Genomic DNA, 23,483 nt, shown 5'->3' on the forward strand with positions numbered 1-23,483 from the left:
TATATATGCCATGTGACGTAAAAAAGAAGAGATTTATATGTATTAAACATAATGTGTTCGTTATCAAAGTGGATTTACTCCATATAATTGATTTAAATAAATGGATAAATAAGCATTGATTGATATGATACCTTTTTATCTCATAAACATATGATCCAATATGTAGCGATCATCAATTATTTGTTATGAGCATAACTCTTTTGTACAAAAGAGACTCTATTAATTATTTTCGTTGATACTTACTCTAAACTTTGGAGTTCATTACTATTGAATCAATATATTGTTAGTCGTTTTCTTTGAATCGTATCGTATTCTCAGCTATATATTTGTGCTCATAAAAATAAAACTATAATTATTATTTGAAGATAAAATATTGTAGAGCTGAAGGATTATTCGAATTGAAGGTAGATTTAATAATTAATTAAAGAACACAGGCCATCACTTCTCTCCACAATTATCGAGTTCGAGAGATCAAATTTGTTGCACAAGAGCACAGCAGTCGCATCAAGAAGCATGCAGTCACCTCCAAACATACAGAAATAACAGCGAGCAATGTAGGACAGGAAGCTTACCAACGGAGGTAGCATTCTGAGTATACTCGATGAATCAATCATACCATGATATGAGAAGGGAAAGAAGAGAGTAGAGGAGGGAGAACGCGCCATTGATGAGATTGTTTCCTTGGCATCTCACGCTCCACTATACGTTCAGTTGCCCTGCACCTACGCTCCCTCAATATTTTTCTTGTCTCTTACAACGCATTTATTGACGATCCACAATAATATCCAAGTCGGGCGATCTGGTGGAGGAACCACGAAGAAGAGAGGAGAAGAAGGATAATGTAGAATTTGATGGAGGAATATTTCACCGGAAGATTTGCCAAGAATACTGGGAAAAAAAGGGAGACGATAGCTTTAGCGATGGAGAGGTACGAGGGTGACCAAGAAAATCTGCACATGAATTAATAGATAGGAGGCGGCGGAGGTGACGCATATGAAATTCCAACAACAGCGGGCAGTGGTTCTACTTCTTCGGATACGGGTGAGGGTGACGGTGGGTCCACGCACGGAGGAGGTGGTGGCTCGATGCACCGAGGTGGCGGCGGCTCAATACATGGAGGCGGTGACGCAGGAGACTCTATACATGGAGGCGGAGGTGGGGAGTACGATGGAGGCGGAGGTGGGGGTGAGTTGGGTGGCGGAGGCGGCGGTGAACTTGGCGGCGGCGGGGGGGAATTGATCGGAGGTGGTGGAGATGGGTGAGATGGAGGGGGAGAATGGGGTGGGCTTGGTGGCGGAAAATACACAGGTGGTGGAGGGAAGTTCGGTGGAGGTGGCGGTGGAGATTGTTTACAGTAGATTGGTGGTGATGGATATCTTGCGCAGTAGACGGGTGGCGAAGGAGATCGTGGGCAGTAGACTGGCAGCGGCGGTGGCGACCGGACACAGTAAGGTATCGGTGGTGGAGAAGGAGGAGGCGGTGGCGGAGGTGGTGGAGGAAATGGCGGAGGAGGTGACGGTGGTGGCGGAGAAGGTGGTGGAGGAGGTGACGGCGGTGGCGGAGAAGGCGGAGGGGGTGACGGTGGTGGCGGAGAAGGCGGCGGAGGAGGTGACGGCGGTGGCGGAGAAGTCGGAGGAGGCGGCGGGGGCAGTGCCGGTACGAAGGGCTTGCAGCCAAAAGTGGAGCAGTCGACGGGATGATGAGACAGGAAGGACTGACATTGGCGGTCCGAGCGCTGCCTCGGCGTATCGGCGAGGCAATTACGGCGGTCGTCGAACGATTCCACCGCCAAGCACTGGGGCGGCTCGCCGGTGAAGAAGTTGTACGAGTAGGTGAAGTTCTTGAGGCGCGGCAGGGCGCAGATCGAGGCCGGGATCCCTCCGGAGAGAAGATTGTGAGCGACGTCCAGCTGCTCCAGGCTGAGCATTCCGGCGACGGAGCCCGGCAGCGGCCCCACGAGCTTGTTGAAGCTGATATCGAGCACGGTCAGGCTCCGGAGGAGGCCGATTTCCGGGGGGAAGCAGGAGCTGAGGCCATTGTTCATGAGGATGATCTCGTTGAGCGTCCGGGACATGTTGCCGAGGGTGGCAGGCAGGCAGCCGTGGAAGCGGTTGTTAGCGAGGACGACGACGGAGACTGGGGAGTTGCCGAGGTTTTCAGGGATGTCGAAGGCGAAGCGGTTGTGGTTGATGAAAATGGCGTCAAGATCCCGGTCGAAGAGCTCTGGTGGCACCGCGCCCTCGAACTCGTTGAAGCGGAGGTCGAGGTAGCGGAGGGAAGGGAGGCGGAGGACGACGTCAGGGAAGGGGCCGGCGAGGCGATTGTTGCTGACATCGAGCTCGTGGAGGAGGGCGAGGCGGCGGAGGGAGCGGGGGAGGGTGCCGCAGAAGCGATTGGAGTTGATGTGGAGGAGGGCGAGGTCGGCGAGGAGGCCGAGCTGGTGGGGAAGGTAGCCAGCGAGGTCGCCGTGGTTGAGATCGACGCCGGCGACGACGGTGAGGTTGGGTTCGGAAGGGAGGGGGGAGCAAAAGACGCCGGTGTAGTTGCAGACGCCGGGGCCGACCCAGTTGCCGGTGAGGTTCAACGGATCGGAGATGATGGCGAGCTTCCAGGCCTGGAGGGCAATGTAGGCGTCGCGGAGGTGGGGGTTGGGGAAAGCTGAGTCATCGGCGTCATGGCCATCATGGAGGAGCTGCCGCAGCCGCGGGATGTGGCCATGGCTCCCCGAGCAGGACGAGGCGAGAGGGAGGAGGAGGGAGGATAATAGCAGAAGAAAGGAGAACGGACTCGCTCTGCTATGTTTCTTCATCTCATCATCCTCCTATGTTGAAACAAGGCTCGACTCTGGTTGCACAGAGGGGGAGACTGAGAGAGAGAGAGAGAGAGGCTGCGGCTGCGGCTGCTGCTGCTGCTGTTGTGTCTGTTACTTATGGAGGAAGAAGGATGCCTCGGGGGATGAAAGGCGGGGCCCGAGTATCGATGAATGAAACGGGAAAGGATCAGGAGCGAACCAATACAAGGACGCATACCCGAGGTGAACAGCCAAATCACAGCTCAATGCCTCGCTCCTCAAATGGACGGTCTCGATGACCTCTTTCCTCCCCGAGTACCACAGTCGCATCTTCTTCGTGCACTTGTTCCTCTCTTTCCCCCAGTGTTGATAACTGGAGGGAGCAAGTGAGTAAGGTTGGGTTTGAATCCTTTTCCGTTCATCAGGCATCGGGACTACCAAGTAAGTATTTTAGATGATCCAATATGGGATTGGGTATTAAGAAACAGAATGCCGCCGTTGCGACGGGCGTGCACATCGTAGAGCTTTGGGCACCGCTGCAGATCCCATTATTATTATTAGTTTGTATGCTCCACGCAGTTCGTTAATCAGTAACGGGACGGGACGCCCGTGTCGGTTGTGGATCTGTTCTCCGTTGTCACCGCCCCCTTCTTCCCTGGTGGGCGGCAGCTCTCCGTGGATGATCCAACGGCTGCGATGGGAGGATTCGACGCCACAAGGGCACGATATATGGTTTGTCCCCTGAAGTGTAAATAGTAACGAGAGATGTACAATTGTCGGCTGGCCTAAAGATGATCCTCTCACGTCTTTACTGTGCTTAATTTTCATGATCCATTTCGAAATCGGTGGTTTTAATTTAGTAAAATTTAAAACTAGAATCGAACTGCAAGTATTAATTTTATAATAGAAATCGTTGGTTTTTGTTTTGGTTTCGATACGATCGATTTTAGTTTCGATTCAGATCAATATATTTTTATTTTTTTTATTAAAATATAATTATAATATGTAAAATTAAATTTTATTTTTAAAATTTTAAAAATAGATATATGAGTGTAAATGTGTCATGACATAATCAAAAAATTTATAAAATTAATTAAAATTATAAATATTTAATCACTTTCGATACCTAATATTTGGATCGTTCATTCATTAAGTAAAATTATATGTTGAATAAAATGTCATTATCTTCACGAGTGATTTTTTTTTTTATTCTATTTCATCGTTTTTAATCGATTATCTATGCATACTTGAATTTTAACCGATTTATAGGTTATGCTTGATCTAGTTTCATTCGGGATTTATCCTTCCATATTTAAGACTTGCTCCATGACTAGTGGCTTCCACTTGTTATCAGATCAACAAGAGAGCTCAAGAGATTAAGAATGTTTAAGCTTCAATAAGTGCTTAATAAAAAATTCAAGAGAAAATTTGAGGAGATTGAGAGGTATTTATAGGATTTTTGTTTTCCTAAAATGCCTTCAAAACTAGTTGGTATTTGATTAGTAGAAGGGGAAAACTATAATTTTAGATTTGTTTAATTATAAAATAATCAAAATATCCCTAAATATAGTTATTGGGAGGGGCAAACTAGTCATTTGCTCCTCTATCGGACTGCTTTGATCCCTTTCTGATACGGTTTAGAATCGATAAATCATTTAAATAATTTAATTTTGATTCTTATTCGAAACGAGCTGTAACGTATAATATCCAAACTTAAAAGACCATATTTCCGACGGTGATCTTGTTGCTCCTGTACCCATCACCGAGTAGCGCAGGATTGATTGGACTAGCTGCTCCTGGATCTCACATTTCTTTTTATAATAGATTATTAGACTGGAACATATCGCTAAGTGCATTTGTACACTGCTCCATGCAATTTGATCCAACCCTCAAACTAAATGAACTCCTCGTTGTTCCGTCACACTCATGCCGACGCCAGCTTGGGTGAACTAGGGACTGAAAGCTACTTGGGTTTACGTGCCACGTCATGCAGCGGGGACTGTGGCCTGCGAACAATAGTCCACCTTGTACTAATATTACAGCCATAAACAGCAAGACTCGCCATAAAAAGTGTCAGGGGAGATCGATCCGGTCCCACCATACCATTTTAACTACCGGTTCGCACTTTATAATATCACAGAAAGGATTAGCCACTGTCATTATCGGCGTACTGTATGTGTTCTGGCACAGAGCGATGATTAGAAGATATTTACTGAGGTAAGAGGAGCAGGAGAGGGTTGGAAAAGTGGGCAATAATAAAATGGACATAGTAGGATGGATGGATGCCCAACCAGTCGGAGGAGTTGCGCAGCGGTACAAACGAAAGACCCCTCGCGGGCCGGCGGGGCTTTCGTGTTTGTCGCCGTCGGCACGAGTAGATCGCGTCCGCTTCGGTGGTGTCGGTGCCGTCAAAACAGAAAAACGAAAAGATGAAGCGAGCGCTGAAAAAGTAAATTCCAGAACGGTACCATTTGGGCGAGATGATGCTGGCGAACCGCACATACGATCGAGCCACAGTAGTCTCCTGTCTGATATGATGATTGATATGACGATGTTTTATCATCGCCGCTCGCTCGCTTTTTTCCATGCTCGTAATTATGTTATTATTATTATATTAAAAATTTTCAAAAATTAAGATCCAATAACAATAATAATAATAATAGATCAAATCCATCTTTCTATATCATTCAAAAAACATATTTAATCTATAATCTCATGTTGTTAGATATGGCCATATAATTTAATACTATTTCAATTGACTCCTTAATTAATAAGATATAAAAGAAACTTAAAATCAAAATAAATAAATAATTAAAATTATATTTAAAAATAAATGTACCTAATTAGATTCAAAAAAAAATTTTGAAAAATATTTTATACATTGTTATAAATCTTAAAATAAACCAGTAAGCTTAATAGGTACTATAGTAAGTCCAACTACAAATGTTAGGTATAGCAATCGTATATTATCATATCATACTCTCTTCTATGTACTATAATATTATTAATTTTTCTTAATATAATCCATAATGACCCATGTATAATATCAAGATATTATATTTATCTTATCAAGGTAATCATATTATCATATTCAATTATAATATACATAAATATAAATATAATATAAAATTAAAAATAAAATAATTTTAAATTAGAAAAAATATCAATAATAGCATCACCATATCTTTTATAACTTACTCACAAGCCCAATTATAAATAAAAATGTATTCTTTATACTGTAAAACCTTAGTAAATTGATTAGTAATCATTATCGTGGTACTTAGGTTTTTAATTGATACTTATTGTTTGTGCACTTTTTCTCTAACTATCAAGTATTTTATCTTGATGTGCAAATCAATAAAGCACTTATTAAACTTAGAGAAGAAAACTATTATGATGTTATCATAAAAAATCCTTAGTGGCTTGATAATTGAGTTGACCACACCAAATCCTGAGATGAAATTTTATAACCATAATGCTTGATTTGTGACTTTAAATCATACTATAAATCCAGCTTCTATTATTGATGACATACACGATTATGAAATGAACTATAAGCAATAAATTTAAATTATGAAATGAACTTCCTTTGTTGTCCCCTCTCATCGTGCCCATACATGATTGTTCTCATTGCATGCACATGGGTTCCTCACAAGCGGAACACGTATGTTGTCATGCACCACTAACGATCATCACATTGGACAACTATGCATTTGTATCAACCGACGACCCTCATAGTCATTGCAATGCACGATTGTACTCATGCATCTGCTTAGTTGTGAATATTCTTGTTGCAGCAACATTACTATAGTAATCACATTTGTCACAAGTAGTGACACCACTGCAATCGCCTACGACTAAGGTAGGTCAACTATTACAAGGCTATTGCACACAAGCAACTTGCATGTGATTGTCGTTGGCTGTTGCACCCAATGGAGATTTCACTGTAGATGGTAGCACCTATACACAATTGCTACTTGCAACTATGGTAACAACCACGGGAGGCCATCGCTCTTAACAATAGTGTCATCGACAACAAGCAATCAATGGTGGTCTATCGATCAGACGCAAGAAATCTCACATTACTCGCAAGCAGGCGACAAGTCAAACTAGATAGAAAAGTAAATCAATAATATATATGGATTGTTTGGGCATCGTAAATCAAAACTGAATAATATATTTCGTAAGTGAAAGGTGCTAATAAACAGATCTAAGATATTTGATTTAAAAAATATAACTATAATATCAATTATTAGCATAAAAATAATAATTATGATATTATTATATATGTCAAAAATTAAAATCAATTAACGATAGATCAAATTTATGATATATACCTTACGATACCATTTAGAAAAAACCTTTATTTGAAATACAGAAGTTGTAATAATATCGATCTATAAGAGAATCAAAGTTATCTTTTCTTTTTTTCTTATCATTTATAAGATCACTGAGAGCGATGAGTTAGGAATTAAGGAAGATTGAAAATAAATCTATAATCTTAATAGTTGATGTTTCGTTCTTGGGAGGTAGGATACATGACGATAATTAGGAGAGTCTCTTAGTCGTCTCCTAAACAAATTTATTATAATTAGATTTCAACATCATCATTATTAATTTCAACAAACTTCGTCAGGAAGCACCCTATGCCTTTGCATTATTGCTCCAAAGTCGTCAAGTGAAGATTCCTTTGTTTTCCCTTTTACTTTTGTTTACATTTTCTTCGTTACACTGCAGATTTCACGAATTCGAGTAAGCCAAACTATTATCATCATCAATAAAGCCAATGCACGTGATAGACTCCGTAACATACGCAAAACCAATAGCAGATTGCTGATCGCTGTGCCGTAACGGTGCAGTGGAACTAGGATTCCGTTGATTCAAAGTACCCACGGTTTACACTAACCCTCGCAATAACAGATCTTCGACCCTCTGTGGAGTGAGGGCTAATTTTTCTGACACTATTTGGTGCAGCAGTGTTGGGTGATTCGCGACAAGAGAACGAATCGGGCTACTGAATTGGATGTGACGTTGGACTCGCGTGATAGTCTTGCGGGTCGTAAACCCGACCCGGCCCGCGAGTCTCATTTGGGCGATCGATCGTGTGTCATTCGTTCGGCGTCGCCTCCTAAAATGCCCGGATCGAATACCTAGCCTAGGGTTTCCCCTCCTCCCACTCCCCCTCCCCCTCTGCCGATGGACGATGCCCGGTTCCCTCCCCATCGTCGGTCCAAGGCCCCCTTCCGCGACCTCCCGCCTCGATCCCCGTTTGGTCGTCGCTACCCCGACGATGACGAGGACGAAGAAGGAGAAGAAGAGGAGGACAACGAGGAGGAGCATAACGACATGCATCAGCCCATGGACGACGACTACGATGACGACTCCTCATCCGAGAGCCGTGGCAAGCGGAAGAGGATCGATGAACTCGCCCTGGGGTTCGAATTCGCCCCGCGTGTAAACCCCGAGGCCTCCGCTCCATCCTCCAAGCCTGCTGCCCGGACCTCGACCTTCGACCTCCTGGATCCGTGGGGCGATCGCTTCGCTCAGAACGGTCGGAGGAGCCTCCGAGCGGATGAGGGCAGCGATATCGCCAAGAAAGTCTCGCTGGCCTCTAAGGCTAATCGAACCAACGCTTATCGTGGGAATCGGTTTGAGAAGTACAAGAAGGAGAAGCCGAGCACGGCGGAGGATGGGAATGTTGGAAGCAAATGGGTTTATTTTAAGAAGATGGACGCTTTGATGTCATCCCCGTCACCGCTGCCAGGACGGCAGCAGCCACATCTCTTTTCTAGTTCCAGCGTCTATCAGAATCGTTGCAGTGGCAATCATGAGAAGAGAGACGGTCTAGGGAACACCAGATATGACGGTGACTGTGATGATGAGGATGTCGACTCTGATGGGCTCCCACCAAAGAGGATGAATGTCTTGAGGTGCTCGGATTCTTCTTTTAGGATGCTTGCTGAGTCAATTCAGAAGTTTGGAGACATCTATGAGAAGATGGAGATTCATCAGAGGCAGCAGATGGCAGAGCTGGAAAGGATGAGGAAGGAATTCCAAAGGGATTTGGAGGTGCAGAAAAGGCAGATTTTGGAGAAGGCACAAGAGGAGATTGCAAAATTGACAGAGGACGGTAGGGGAGATGATGAAGAGGATAGGGAAGATAAGGAGGAAGACAGTGATGATGGTGATTCTGCTGATAACCTTAGCGGGTAGGTTAATGGTGAACTTGTTGACTTTGTTTTCCTTTATTGATTGTCTCTACATAATTATATATTTTTTGTCAATATTTTATAGTCGTCACTCTTATTTTGTCAAAATGAAAAAAATGAAGTAGTTCATTGGAAATCTTAAAATGTGCATGGCACATTAGATTCCATTAGTGTTGGCTACTGTTTGTGGCTTATGTTTACAGATGGCTCTTTAGGTTTTAGTGAAGTGGGGAGTTACGTTACTGACTGGGATAGTAAAATGGAATGAGGACTCTGACATGCTGAAGATTGTATTAAGAAATTTGTTATTTTGAGAGATGATATATTAAAGTTTAATTGATGTCATGGTTGTTATTTTTTCACTTGTTAGTATGTCAGTTAGGCTTTATTAAAAATATACTAGGCTATCATCTAGGGAATATCTTTAATTGAGTTAATTTTAGTTGTTAGTAGCAGCATTATGATTGACACTTCTCGAAGCATCTTTTAAATTTATATCATTGTCATAAAGCTTTTTAGGATGTTGTTGGTAGACTTATCATTTCTGGAAGATGTTTGTGTATTATGAAATTGGGTTGTTTTGGATCTGGGATTTTATAATGAAAGGATGTAGGTTAGCTTTCAATGAAATTGGGTTGCTTTGGATCTGGGACTTTTATAATGAAAGGATGTAGGTTAGCTTTCAAAGTATGGAAGTCTTGAGAGGAAAGTACAAGATTTCTGCCCTAGAAATGAGTACAAGTCCCTGACTCAATAGTCAATACTGAAAGAACTCACCTCTGGAAGTGCTTGCGCCGCATTGGACTCCCAACTTGAACTTGACATCTGTTAAATTAATTGATTTTAGACATGCTTATGTAATTGTTCAAGTATTTGGGATAAGATACAACCCCGCAACATTGTGGGTGAATCCCCTGAAAAAGTTTATGTGGAGAAGGGCAGTAACTCGTGCACTTTAAAAAAATAAATAAATAAAGTCCTATACTTTCTCAAGCCAGAGGACATATCCCCTTGGGGGTGTATCAAGTGGTCCATGCTAGTTGTGTTAATATGCAGTTGAGAAATTCTTATTGTTTGGTCATATCTTAGATTGTCACACTGTAGAATTTGCCTTTGCCTACATATCGTTGAATCTTTTCACTATAGGTCCCAAGCCTGAAGAAAGAGTGGTGCATTAGGTACTTGATGGTCAGCATAAGATCCCTTCAAATGTTTTGAGGATGGACTTTAATATTTTTGTATAGGACCAGGTCACTCGTATCTTGTAAAAAAATCCATGGAGTTGTCCCCAGTTAGTTCAGATATTTCAGCTTCTTGTTATTGTTGTAGTCTTTGGAGCTCGAAAGAACTACTGATTGATGAAGACAACCTAGAATCGCCTACTTGGATTGGTTTGGAATCATAGGAGAGTTCTATTCTTTTGATGCTACAGTATCTCCGAGTATTGTTACATCACATGGCCCCTAAAAGAGTGTTGCATGGTATAAGGTGTTTTTAGCATGACTATTAGCAATTTTGTGGCTTCTGTCTGTTGTGTCTTGATGTAAAAGTTATTAAGTTGATGGCTTTTACTTGGGAATATGAGTTGGGTATTAGATTATGTGCTCCCTAATCATGCCCGCTGTGGCCTCTGGGAGCTGAAAGTTTGCTTTCCCTCAAGACTATTGCTATCAATGCTATAGGGCTTTTAATTAAAGCTTCTGGGGCTGGAGAAGGGCCTCTTGTAGAACTCCACTAGCACTCCTTTGGATTGTTGTTGTCTTGAACTGATTTAACCAGCTAGTTGATAAAAGTTGTGCAGTAATATGCTTTTTGTTAATTATTTTTTGTGCTGTATCTGGTATTAAAATTTGTTGCTTTTCTTGTTCTGTAGGTTCGTATCTGCTTCATTCTTCCTGACGGCCTTTGTCTGAGAAAGAGCGTGATTCCCGAGTATCCATTGGCTGCTTTGGATTGCTTCTGCGCACCCACTTCCACGTGCTGTTCTAAATAACAAATTCTGTACTGCAGTAACATGGACACTCGATGTGGTTGGGGGGCCGAGGAAGCAGCTTTGTATTTCCACTATGTTTGAATAGCTAGCTCATTGGCATCCCCTATTTAACACCCCATTTTACCCAAACGTTTAGATTCTAGAGTTTCATGACAAGATGTGTATTTGCATGATTAGTCTCGAAGTTGGTCATTTGTTTGTATTGGTTTCTTCTGATGGTTGACATGACAAAGTATTTTTGTTTGTACAGGGTCTGGTTTTAGACGCATGGGGGCCTGTGTCGCACCTCGAGCGGATTTCTCGTTTTCGGCCCATACACTGCCTTCGACTGCTACTTTGTTTGGTGGGTGTGGCATGCCATTGGTGTGTGTCTCTTCATCTATCAGTTTATCTAAACTAAAGTAGAGAAAATAATAATAATAATAATACTTTTATCAAAGAGGTTGGTTATGCTTTATGTCATGAACTGGCCGCTAACGAAGAGCTTAGGAAGCTTTTATCTTTGTGATTGCACCTCTTACAGGAATGCTAAACGAGACTGCAACAATCAACGAGTGCAGCCTCGTTTAAAATATGAACTGATGCGTATCGAGTGTCGAGAAAACGCTGTACGTATGATGCTCCATGCCTGAAGTTTATTCGGTAAATTACACCCAAGTATTCTCACGGAGAACCAACCTTAATCCCCACCGAGTAAGTAATGTTACAGCATTAAAAACAAGATACGATCGCAGGAGGACTTTCCGATCGGTTGTCAATGGACGAGATAGGTAAGAAGGAGAGCCACAGCCATAAGCACATACGCTACCCCTTGATCCACAGCCTTCGCTACATGCATCCAAAGAAACACATCCATTATTCGCTCCTAACCTCACAATTCAACAACTCGCAAGTACAGCACTGGATTACATACCATCGTCGCTGATCCTCTGAGCATCGGCAATCGTCGTCGCTTCTCCACACAGACATGGGCGCAAGACAACCATCGATGACGTAAAGTACACGAGAAGAAGAATCGGCAGTCCCGCTGAACTCATTATGAACATGGTTTGGCGGGAGATGAGAGAAACTCCAACTAGCTGCAAGGTGATGGATGAGCAACAAGCCCAACTCTTCTGCTTATAGTTGGCTGAGAAAAGAGAAGACGTAAATCAAGTCAGAATCGACGTAGTTGGCAGGTGAAGCCATTGACATCGGAACGAGAGTGTGAGATAATTGTCAACAGAAGAAGCCGGAAGTGACGTGTGGATCGAGATTGGAGCATGAGGGGGGTCCTCCCCGTTTAAACTGCAGCGTCTGACGAGAGAGAGAGAGAGAGAGAAAGTGAGAGTCAAGCGTCTTGGAGGCCCGGTGAGTTTGTTGCAGTCCATTTAATGTGAGGCTTGGGAGTCCAAGAGGTGGCAAGCTTGACCGCGTCAAACAGTGATGTTGCGATTAATGAGCCGGTAGCGCCAGGCGGTGGTGGACGGGCGGAGTCGGAGCTATACGCGTGTTCTGTGGTTCACATGCAACGGCCGAGTTGAAAGCCCCAACTGGTGTTGGGATTCCAAAAGGGTCGTTTCATATTCAGTCAGTCATCATAATGACAAGCCGCGAGATCGTACTGTTGCCGACCGACAGTATTAGCTGGCGATGGCCACCAACGCGTTCGCACAGAAGAACAACGTTCCCTCCCAACTGTCCTCGATCAACATTGACACTGCTGTCTGAACTCTGAAGAAACATGACGGTCGCTCAGAGAAGTTCACAACACTATCCCAAGAAAACATAGAGATTGCACATAAACATGTCTCCGTGTCATCTTCGGTTAATCGGTGGTGACGTGAGATGACACTTCGACAAAATTCATTGCATCAAGTAGCGATACAAAGTCACTTTTTCGCACCGAAAGAGTAGTAGATGAACTAATAATGGTTAAGTAGTCAATCTCTACATAGCAAGCAGAAAGAAAAAGGCAGCCCGAAGCTCGATGAGATTCTTTAACAAACCACCATCTCTGGTTCTGCTTCCTCGTTATAGAAGCCTCAAGTTCCGGTTAAATCGCCCAGCATAGCCCCTCTAACCTCCTCTGTATACATGGAAGGAGTACGAGTAACACGCTACAGTGCCTCAGAAGATGCCTGCATTCTAAGCATGATGATCTACGTATAAAGCCAGTTATCAGCATTAGCAGGGCGGTTGGCATATGATTCCATGCTCACATGAAGCTGTTCTTGGAGTCTTAAACTCCAAAGATGAAGGATGTCTATTACCACAGATGGCATTCTACAATTTGCACCAGCAGGCGTAGTAACGACATTCGATTGAGCCTTTTGCTTTAAATTTAGATTTTTGACAAATTAGTCATGCATCTATTTTTTGCCAAAATGCCTGCGTGATTTAAGCTCAATCTAGTTCTTCAAGTCTGAAACAGAATGCAAAAAATTAACAAAGCAACGTTCAGTTACTCGACATGTCACATAACTTGCATCAATGGTTTACTTATATGCTTCAATGTATTAATATAGGCAGAGTAAAAAAGAAAATGTAAGAGTTTGGACAAGTACCTGAAAGAATATGATGAATGGCAGGGTTTCAGGAAGAGCCTCCTATATACTTCCTTTGAGAGAAGACTCTTAATGCATCATAACTGCAAATATCTCAAGGAACACAGAAAAGTTTCACTTGATCCTTTCAAAGATAAAAGTTTATGACCCAAAAACCACTGATCTCCTTATGACTCATATGATATAGGAAACTGTTAACTCGCTTTGAGGTAATAACTCTATTGTTATCTCTTGAACTACTTAAAATCCCTTTTTGTCCAAACTGCTGAGAAACTCATCTCTGATTCCTCCGTTCAACCTTTGATATCGCTATAACTGCTTTAAATGCTTTGTTATCCAAGCTGCTGAGAGACCCACCTCTGATTCCTCAGTTCAATCTTTGAGCGCAGACGCGAACCCTCAGGAATTCCTAATGGTGGATTATTGCATGAACAGTTATCAACTCTATATAGCTCCCAGTCCATGATACTGCATTTCTCCAAGGCAGATACTAGCCTTTGTCCTCCCAATTCAGGTTTAAAATTTCCGTCTGGACTAACAAGCACAGCCCCAGTATACGACAGTCCAGCCACCTGAGCTGCCCCGTTATACTGAAATAAACCCCAGCTGAGATCGTCACAAACATCTATTATTGTCCAAAATTCTTTAGAAACTACCCCATTATCTAATACGCTGAAATAAAATGTTCCAGGAACACTTGCTCTTCTAACCCGATACTTTCTTCGTCTCCATACCAATGTCCCTTCTTGAGTTCGGACCTGAAACACTGGTTCATACCAAAATGACCCTTTAGCCTTTCCCCTGTAAAACAATTGATACTGACAAGGGAATTGATCATATGCAGGATTTTGGCCGGCTATGACTCGCCAGCTCCATTCTAAATTATCCAACCAACCGATAAAAAGGTCTTCCGCAACTTCATGGCTCAACAACTCTCCTCTAAACATATACAATGGAGTTACAATTGGCTTGCTTGGGATCTCTGCATCTAACTCAAGACAATTGTTCTTTTGCAACACACACAAAGAAAATGCCTCCAGGTATGGGCTCTCATAAGAGGCAATGCAGCGGTAGTTACAAACCTGATCTGTTGGAGAACAGGAGTTCAAACACTGAAGAGCTTTTCTACAGTTGGGATCAAATAAACAGTTTAGCATCTGAGATCCGCAATTTTTAATCATACAATTAAGAGTGGATAGTCCTTTAGCCCTTAAATTTTTTAGTACAGAAACAGGTCTTATGTAAGAATTGATGATAACAAGCAAACAGAACCTAATATCATCAGCATTATACCTCTCCCAAGCACCCGATACAGTCTTAAGCACTTCCGCTGATTCACTTCTATTTCCTTTTTTTGCAATGTTGACCAGTCTGTTGAACATGTTTTCTTCTCCTCTTTTGTGAACGAATGATCCTCCAAGTTTGTTTCTTAGATCTGGTGATGATTCAAAGCATATTATATTTGGAACACTATCACTATTTTTGTGAAGCCATTCAATGGATTCCTGATCATTTATTGCGACATGAACCAACATATCAGAACATAGCAGTTCCCTCACAAGATTTTCATGCCGAGTATCACTATACTGAGTTGCCTTATCACTAAATACAACCATTTCAATTCCTTCATCCACCCACTTTAGACGAGTTGACTACAAGAAGACCCAACAGAAAAAAGACAATCAGTAGGCCACCTAGTTGCTTTAAGAATTATATTAAGTTCCACTAAGTAAAAAGGCAATTATCATGTCGGATGCCTCATTATTTCCAATAATACTACAACCAATACATGCCTTTTACAGTTGAAATCGTTGAAAACTATATGCATCAAAATATTTTTTGCAATAAGTGCAAGATAGACAACTAATCTTGAGTACATATTTGATGACAATAAGTGCAAGATAGACAACTCATCAAACTTTTCTTTTTTCATGATAAATATATAACTGAAATGGATCAATCTTTGTTAAGGTATTCACCATTTAGCTAGTGTTATTTGGTTGAATTTTGAACTCTTCCTACAATATAAAATATGTTGAACATAGATTTTATTGCTGGCAAGGGACTAGGTCAGCAGAGTTTTTACTAATCGATGTTTTTATATTACATCTGCTGGTTTAGTAATTGACTTTTTTTATGCAAACTAGAATGCTCAAGGATCAAAATGTATAGAAAAGATATATCAGGTCCGAATGGGCTGCTTGGGAAGACATTAACATGGAATTAGATAATACATAGATTGGTGGCATTATTTTCTAGCAGTCAACCGAAATAGTCAACAGTAGAGGAAAGAATACAGAAAGTCTTTTGGTTTTATTCTCATGGAACAAAAGTCAAGATAATAGGTAGAAAGAAAAAAGAGAGATAGGATAAGATTTTATGACACTCGCACACAATCTTATTTGCTCAAATTCACCTTTATCTTTTGGTGAACTACAGCATTTCTTCACCCAACTAAAACACCTTAGTATGACACAAGCAACAGTTGACAGTCTCATCAATTGAACTCCTATCCGAAATTAAAAATGGATTATGATGCAACATTTTGTAGACCTTTTTACCGACAAATAAGCATTGCCATGAAATTTTCTATTTAAGTACCTTGATGACAGTACTAAAACATAATTCTACTATTAACTCAACCCTGACTTTGGTCTCACCTAATCAGACCTGACTACATTAACTCATTCCTTATATTGATAACATTCTCAATATCTTCAAGATAGACAATTGTCGAGCAAGAATTTGTGACTATATATTCTAAAAACATGGTAAAAAGCCAATCCCTAAGCTTTGCCCATCGACATTGAATTCAATCAGTTCAGTTGTGTTTGTGCTTTCATTACATAAATCCATTCTAGGTTGACATAAGTCACAAGTTCATGTCAGGTTTTTGCCAGGTTGGTAGTGAATCCAAAATCTGTATCAGAAAAGGTTCAATCAAGGAGATTAAATAGAATCTTAGCCAGATTTACTTTCCTCTCCCTGATGTAAAAGGGATTGTTAGGCTAGAAAAAAAAAAAGAAGAAAAGAAAAAATACTTTCCTTCCTTGGCTGTTCATTCTATTCAACTATTACTACTCTTCACTACTCCTGGGAGGGTTCAATCACTCAGAAGATGAATTTATGAGTTCTATTTGATCCATCCCCTACTGATTATTTAGTAAACCACCTCATCAGTGCAATCTTAATCGCTCATCTAACAATTATTAAACAAAAAATGAAATTTGTTTTCTCATCATATTAGAATCATGTATCTGATGAACTAATTGTAGACATTCAACAATTATAACGAGTTCTTATCATATATCACATCTCAATCAGATCTAACAGCCAATACATGAAGTACCGCCTGAAATTGCAGAAGGAAACGTAGCCAGAGTACATCTTGATTTTGAATTTGTATTTAGATGGTGGTGCGCCACCTGTAACTGTATGTTCCCCGTTGTTATCTTAGGCCACAATCTGCATCATCCTCTTAGCAAGAGGTATATCAGCACAACAGGCAACTTTTCTCAATTGGTAATGCTAATTTGTGCCAGTAGGGACATACACCCACCTCCACTTTTTCGTTTCTTCTTTTTCGGTTGTAGAAGAGACGGTTGATAATCCCATCATTTTTCTTAATGAAGAGACATGCCAATATCTTCAAACTACAGTTTGTGTCTTAATCGGCTGAACGGAGTAAATCGATGGAATGATTATAAATAAATCCACGGATAAACAAGATTTAGCACGGAAAGGGCATCGAATCACTCACAGTATGACGCATGACCTGCTCCCAGGGAGTGTTCTTCAACGGGCTAACGCTTCCGTCCCCAACCACCGTAACGATCCTCGCCGTTGCCGCCGTTCTTCCCTCCTCCACCATTAGGGCTCGCGCCGGCTTCGGACGTCGATCCCATACGGCGGTCGCACGGCAGCAAGCGAACTTAAGACCGAAGAGAGCAGCTTCGCAAGCGCCCGACAGCCGTGTTGCAGCGGCTGCGTCACAGTTGCTTCGAGGAGCTTGGAGTCGTCGAAGACTTAGAATAGGAGTAACCGTGGCTAAAGGCAAGGCCATTCTTCTCCCTCTCGCTCGGTGGCCGAGACAAAAGGAAGCAGCTGGGATCGGGATCCGCAAGGGAGTCGCGAAGGGAAGGGATTTTTTAGGACACGTGACGCAGCCCCGCGACACGACGGCCGATGCTATTTAACATGACTGCCGTGCCCGCGTTACATTTGTATGGTTTACATGCCACCATGCTTTTATAACAAAAATTAAAATGACATGTAATAAGTCATGCCACTATTTTAACCATAAATCACACCAATAAATTATTGTCTAGCTCGTGGTTTCTGCAATGTCAACTTTTTTTTTTTTTCTTTCAGGTAATTTTCGACAATGTAATTATTGGCATTATCATCTTTCAGCTAAATAAAATTGAGCTTTATGTTTTAACTGACATTTATTTATGTATTAAATCATTATGCGAAACAATATGATTGATGAATCCTTGATACTTTAGTCAGACGTGGTTTAGACTCATACGTGTAGGGTTATATGATGTACCTCCAAGGTGAAAATATCAAACTCTCAAGTGTCATTTACACAAAGATCGAGGTCGAAAGAGATATCCAGACTCGATTCCTCCAATGCCAAGTTAATAATTAGATGCGTACAAGTACAAATACGAATGATAAAAAAAAAACCTCCTTTTTCATCATGTTAAAAATAAGTTTTTATACTTAGTCGTAAAGGGATAGAATATTCTATGAAATATTCTACTACGAGATAGCCTCTAGCCACCTTCAACGTCCTCTCTTTGACCTCTTGTTTACATGGGCAAGAAGGTGGGGTAGCTCACAACTGTCTATCTTGGACGTTTGCTCACACGGGTAGATGAGTAGAGGGCGACCTTCGTCTTCTTCTTTTACCCTAGACACAATGTGGCGGTTGCATATCGGATAATGATTAGTTGGCAACGTACTCCTTATCATTTGAGCCTCACGAGGCTTGTTTTGGGGTTTTTACCAAAGGGGTCCGAAGTGTAGCGTCTAGTTCATTCGGCACATCAAGATCATACTTCTTCGATCAATTGTAAGCCTAGTGGCATGTTTAATTTATCTTGCACATCTAGTTCATCATGCATCTCATATCATCTAATATGAGTTTATCTAACATATCCGCCCATGATCACTTCCTCCAATGCTGCTGATGGTGATTTGTTATTGACCTACTTCTCGTATGGACGTGTATTAGCCGGACGAGATTAAGTTTTTTTGACCTCCATGCCTTGAGCATAGGCGGAAGTCAAACTTCCCAATCTTCACGCTTCAATAAAGGCATGGTTGAGTTTTCTGACCTCCATACCTCGAGCAAACACGGTGGTTCGAGTCATCCACCTAGGTAACAAGGATCCAAGATAGGTGATTAAAGGTTGCTCCTCCTTATTGTCCATGTGAATTAGAGGCCAATTAGGGAGGGACAAATGATAGTGAGTATGTCATCGGCTAATTGTCATCCGACATGCAACTATCATGTGGTGCCCAGTGTGGAAGAATAAAACGAAGATCACTCTCTACCCACTTGCCCATATGGGCAAGGGTCTAAGGTAGATGGCTATAGACTACCCCTCCCTTAGCGCTCATGTAGACAAGAGGTCAAAGAGAGGCTATTGAAGACAGTTAGTGGTTACCTCAATGCAGAATATTTAGCTCTTTTACTATCAAGTATAAAAGCCCATCTTCGACATAACGAAAAGAGAGACGTATATTTTTTTACCATTCACATCCATACTTGTATACCTCGGATTACTAATTTGGACATTAGAGGAATCGGATCAGAAAATCACTTTCGACCTCAATCTTAATGTATACCATTCACATCCATTCACTTCGAAAACATTTCGAATCATTCTACATATACAAGTCTAGACCATGTTAAACTAATTAAGACATCTATGACTTCTTCTCGTATCAATGATCGTTGATTATGATTTCATGAAAGCTTAAGTTCAACCAAACAACCTTGATATATACAAAATATAGCAAATTTGAAAGCGAAAGATATATGCTAACTATTTCACAGCCGATGACCCTATAAGCAATTAGCGTTTTGCACAACAACATCCGATCCGACTTCCACCGGACGTGTTTTCTTGCTAATCTACACATCCTATCGGGTCGGATCCCTTTCCAACGCTATCCAGCTGTCACCGGAAGCGGTGCCATCGCCCGCAAACACCAACAGGAAGCGGCCGCTTATTAGGCCCTGGCAGAACGACTCTCACTTCATTCCCCTCATCCGGTTCTTTGAAGACCGTTCTACGCTTCTGTCAATCGCTGCACCGGGATTCCGTTCCAGAGGTTAGAACCTTTCTCCCTCTCTCTTCCGCCGTCTATTCTCCCTCTTTTACGTCTCCGTCTCGTCTTCTTGCTCTTGCATATCTTCTCTCCTTTCATAAACAGTGTCACCCTTTTCCCTCTTTCCGCTTGCCGTTCCCAATCTGCCATCTCTTCCCTCACTCTCTTCCTTCTGGTTCCTATTTCTTGGTTGGGATGTGGGGGGTTTCGCGAGGCTACAGCCGGCAGACGACGGCATGATCGGCTCAAGGTCGGTTGGAAGGACCTTCCGGGTCGGATCGAGAATGGCTCCACCCGAGAAGGATATCGGATCCGTTTTTACCTCATTACATCAGATCCTAGCGGGCCCCTCCCTAAACGGGTAAGCGACGCTCCCTCGCTCCAAGTCCTGATCCTATCCGTCCGATGACGCGTCCGCAGTAGATGTGAGGTCGAGGAGGGTTAGTTACCAGTCACCACTTCATCCGCCTGTGATGGGCATCTCTATAAATCGAGGCCCTTCTCGACTCTTCTCGTCGCTTCACGGCTCTCTGGCAAATTGCATGTCTTTCCTCGTTCGTTCCGTTTTCCACTACCGTGCATCCCAGCCGTTTCCCTCTTTCCACACCCGTCGCCAGCGTTGTGGCTGCCGTTTCTCGATCGGCCCGCCTCCGGCCTCGGGACGCTTGGCGTCGCGGCATTGTTTACCGACGGGCGGATTCTCTCTGGCGCCTTAGCCGCAGGCTTTGCGAGTACGTGGGGCGTTAATTGTCTGCGTTGGTGGCGGTGAGTTGGTGAATGATTACAGTGCTTGGATCGTTCCATTTGATGCCTTCTTTTTGCACGGAAAGCTGGACCCTACTCCTCGTCTTCAAATCTTTGCATATTTTGTCTGTTTTAGGATCTTGGTGATTGTTTCTTGGTAGTCTTCTTTTTCTTGGCTCAACATGCGGTGCAGTGGCTTCATGCTTGTGAATACGATAAATCATGTGAATGTTCACGGTATCTTGACTCTCGAGTATAGTGGTGGTGGCGTGTATCTTTCCGTTCTGGTGAATTTAAAGATGTTGTTGTTGTTGTTGTGTGTTTTTTCAATAAGCGCTTTCCTATCTTTTTTTGTTTTTATGCTTCTTTGATTGTCTTTGCCATGGTTTCTGATTTGTTTGTTCATGTTTCTAAATCCTTCTTGATGGAAATCTTTAACTTATATGGTAACTGGTTTCTGGTAATGTTGTTCAAATGCCACCTGGAGTTCATGTGTTTGGACGAGGAGACGACCTGAAATGCCTAAGCCCCACAATCGCCTTAGCTGTTCATTCTTCTTAACTCGGACTCGGAATTATGCTTATGCAAATACAACTATAACTTTCAACCCTTTGTTTCCCGGGGGAAGATATTACCAACCAACATGACATAAAGTTGTGTGTACTGCTCCTACATGCTAAGGTATATGAATTTTATATTCCACAAAACCTTTTATTTGAACATTCAGGATACGTATATCTTTTTCATCTGAACAAATCGTTTGCCAATGATTACGTCAGAATATGTTCCAGACGAATGCAAAGTTATTGCTGATTTGCAACATTATCATTGAAACCATAATACCTCATAGAAGAACATGCAATTAATTCGCTTTATAGTTCTCATTCCTTGTGAAGATTTCCAGTTGTCAATCTTAATGCATATCAGGTAACACACATTCTAGCAAAGGTTACAATTATAATCAACCAAAAGTTGTTAATCATGGCCATCACAACAAAGTTTGTGCAAACTATTTGACCCTAAAATTCTTTATATAAACATCAAAATTCTTTAGGATTAAAAATGTACTGCTGAACTTTCTTTAAACTTCTTCAAGAAAGTTATATAAATGGCCTTCCTCAATCTTTTGCAAAACTTTTCTATAGTGTTTTTATTTTGTCCCTTAAGAACTGTTAGATACAACATTTTGATCTCAGTTTCCTTATTGTCTGTCATGAATTTTTTAATACTCATATTATGGACAGGCTTGTTATTTAGTAGGAGATTGTTTCTCAAGACTGCTCATCGTGCCTCTGACATAATTTGCACTTACTATTTACATTTAGTACTTTTTCTACCTAATCTATGTTTCCAGTCAATTTGACTAGGAGCCCCAGTTGCATAAATTTAAATTGGAGGTATTCAAAAGATATTCAGAAATTCTTTTGATCAAGACATCAGACCATGTTTGTCTTCGACTTATATTTACCAAAATAACCTTTGGTTGAATTGGCAACTTTCAGCTGGTTTTAAGTACCTTTTCTCTTTCTCTCTGTACTAACACAAATGGCCATTATTATCTGGCCAATTCTCTAGCATTTAGTATCAACACTCATCACCTGATCTTTTTATTAACATAACAGTTAAAGTTAAGAGGCTAAATTTCATCACTTACAGTAGTGCCTTTATCTGCTTAACTGGTTGGTATCCTCCGGAAAATCATTGACAACTATCATACACTATTTGCTTTTCATTTTTAAGCAATTGTCATAAACTATAGTCATAGTTGTGTCTTATGTCTTATGCTTGATGTGCTCCAATTTTGCTGAATTGGTGGGGATTTTAGTGTCGACTTCTTTATTATGGAATCTAGCATTATGAATAATGTGATTTTACATTGCATGTAGTGATAATTCTGCTTGTGGAACTCATTGTGGTTGAATATCTGCTTCTTATTTTACAATTTCTTGTTATACAAGAACCTTGTTCTTGGTTGGTTTATGTAATGGGAAAATTATCACTAACTCGCTAAATTTTTTGCTGGTGCAGATATCTTAAATCATGAAGTCCCTGCAACCAATATTATAGTCCTAAAGGGTCCCAGATCAAGGTTAGACCATGAGACGAGCTAGAAGTCAAAAGGTTATTTTTTTGAAGCTTTCAATCTTCTAATATTTTTCTACTTGTGGCTTATCCTCTTGACTGTTCCCAAGTTATTTTGACAATATTGTGATTTGTGAGATAGGATTTCAAATGTTAATAGACACTTTGTTTCACTTCATAGAATTAGTTAAAAGTAATAACCTAAAACGGACCCATTGGGCACTATGCTATTGATTCCTTTCAGGCTTTTAAATGCATTCATGAATTTTAATATACTTTTTCTTGTTCATTAAGTAACTAAATGATTTAGTAGTTCAAAGCTTGATTTCATCATATGTAAGTCTTTCTCTGATTGGTTAGTTTTATTCCAAATATTGCTTTTCAATCTGTCCAATACAGACATGTCCGGCGCGATGATTCTGTGGTACTTAATTTTAAAAAGATATAGCCTGTGAGTTTTATTTGCTAAAATAAAGGAAAAGGAGAAGAGAAGAACGGCGGAGTTTATTCTGTCTGATGATTGGAGTGGTCATGTTTATATATTAGAAAATACAAGTTTATTCAAGTATATTGGTTCTGCTGTGAGATATATATAGTGGACATTCAAGTGTACTAATTAAACAACGCATACTGTCAAGATTATGTCATATTGTATCCTCTATTAAGAACTTGGTTACATTGACATCTTTTCTGGTAGACACAGAATGCCATATATGCATACATGGTCATCTTATAAATTTTAACCAATAATGTTGAGGAAATGAATGAATTAC

General features: G+C 41.3%; 3 protein-coding genes and 2 long non-coding RNA genes across 7 annotated transcripts; 2 read left to right on the top strand and 3 right to left on the bottom strand.

The window, feature by feature from the left end:
• Positions 1 to 532: 532 nt before the first annotated feature.
• Positions 533 to 2,890, bottom strand: LOC135588311 (leucine-rich repeat extensin-like protein 4). Its single transcript, XM_065080387.1, has one exon. It carries the CDS (start codon positions 2,807 to 2,809, stop codon positions 962 to 964), a length of 1,848 nt encoding a protein of 615 aa, XP_064936459.1. The 5' UTR covers positions 2,810 to 2,890; the 3' UTR covers positions 533 to 961.
• Positions 2,891 to 7,895: 5,005 nt separating this feature from the next.
• On the top strand, positions 7,896 to 11,193 carry LOC135588313 (uncharacterized). The gene is made up of 2 exons (XM_065080388.1): positions 7,896 to 9,000; positions 10,874 to 11,193. The coding sequence occupies exons 1-2, from the start codon at positions 7,988 to 7,990 to the stop codon at positions 10,911 to 10,913; spliced, it is 1,053 nt and encodes a 350-aa protein (XP_064936460.1). The 5' UTR covers positions 7,896 to 7,987; the 3' UTR covers positions 10,914 to 11,193.
• A 409-nt stretch (positions 11,194 to 11,602) lies between these two features.
• LOC135588314 (uncharacterized) lies at positions 11,603 to 12,310 on the bottom strand. The gene is made up of 2 exons (XR_010476192.1): positions 11,907 to 12,310; positions 11,603 to 11,821 (listed from the first exon to the last, which is right to left on the bottom strand). It is a non-coding gene; the product is annotated as an uncharacterized LOC135588314 (long non-coding RNA).
• A 457-nt stretch (positions 12,311 to 12,767) lies between these two features.
• On the bottom strand, positions 12,768 to 17,699 carry LOC135580786 (violaxanthin de-epoxidase, chloroplastic-like). Of its 2 annotated transcripts, none has more exons than XM_065080390.1 (3): positions 17,300 to 17,699; positions 13,540 to 15,191; positions 12,768 to 13,134 (listed from the first exon to the last, which is right to left on the bottom strand). In XM_065080390.1, exons 1-2 carry the CDS (start codon positions 17,600 to 17,602, stop codon positions 13,872 to 13,874), a joined length of 1,623 nt encoding a protein of 540 aa, XP_064936462.1. In that variant the 5' UTR covers positions 17,603 to 17,699; the 3' UTR covers positions 12,768 to 13,134; positions 13,540 to 13,871. The 2 variants fall into 2 exon arrangements, with proteins under 2 accessions (XP_064936462.1, XP_064936461.1); XM_065080389.1 differs by having other exon boundaries at positions 12,768 to 13,397.
• Positions 17,700 to 19,893: 2,194 nt separating this feature from the next.
• LOC135588315 (uncharacterized) lies at positions 19,894 to 23,392 on the top strand. Of its 2 annotated transcripts, none has more exons than XR_010476195.1 (3): positions 19,894 to 21,309; positions 22,657 to 22,749; positions 23,110 to 23,392. It is a non-coding gene; the product is annotated as an uncharacterized LOC135588315 (long non-coding RNA). The 2 variants fall into 2 exon arrangements; XR_010476194.1 differs by having other exon boundaries at positions 19,894 to 20,649.
• Positions 23,393 to 23,483: the final 91 nt, after the last annotated feature.

Source organism: Musa acuminata, chromosome BXJ1-8, assembly GCF_036884655.1.
Source record: "Musa acuminata AAA Group cultivar baxijiao chromosome BXJ1-8, Cavendish_Baxijiao_AAA, whole genome shotgun sequence".
Lineage (NCBI taxonomy): Eukaryota > Viridiplantae > Streptophyta > Magnoliopsida > Zingiberales > Musaceae > Musa > Musa acuminata.

Bases quoted from the DNA above. Each gene is read 5' to 3' on its own strand.
- LOC135588313 (XM_065080388.1), top strand. From the start codon at position 7,988: ATGGACGATGCCCGGTTCCCTCCCCATCGTCGGTCCAAGGCCCCCTTC. The intron at 9,001-10,873 runs GTAGGTTAATGG...CTTGTTCTGTAG, and splicing joins TCTGCTGATAACCTTAGCGG to GTTCGTATCTGCTTCATTCT.
- LOC135580786 (XM_065080390.1), bottom strand. From the start codon at position 17,602: ATGGCCTTGCCTTTAGCCACGGTTACTCCTATTCTAAGTCTTCGACGA. The intron at 15,192-17,299 runs GTGAGTGATTCG...GTCTTCTTGTAG, and splicing joins AGCAGGTCATGCGTCATACT to TCAACTCGTCTAAAGTGGGT.
- LOC135588311 (XM_065080387.1), bottom strand. From the start codon at position 2,809: ATGAAGAAACATAGCAGAGCGAGTCCGTTCTCCTTTCTTCTGCTATTA.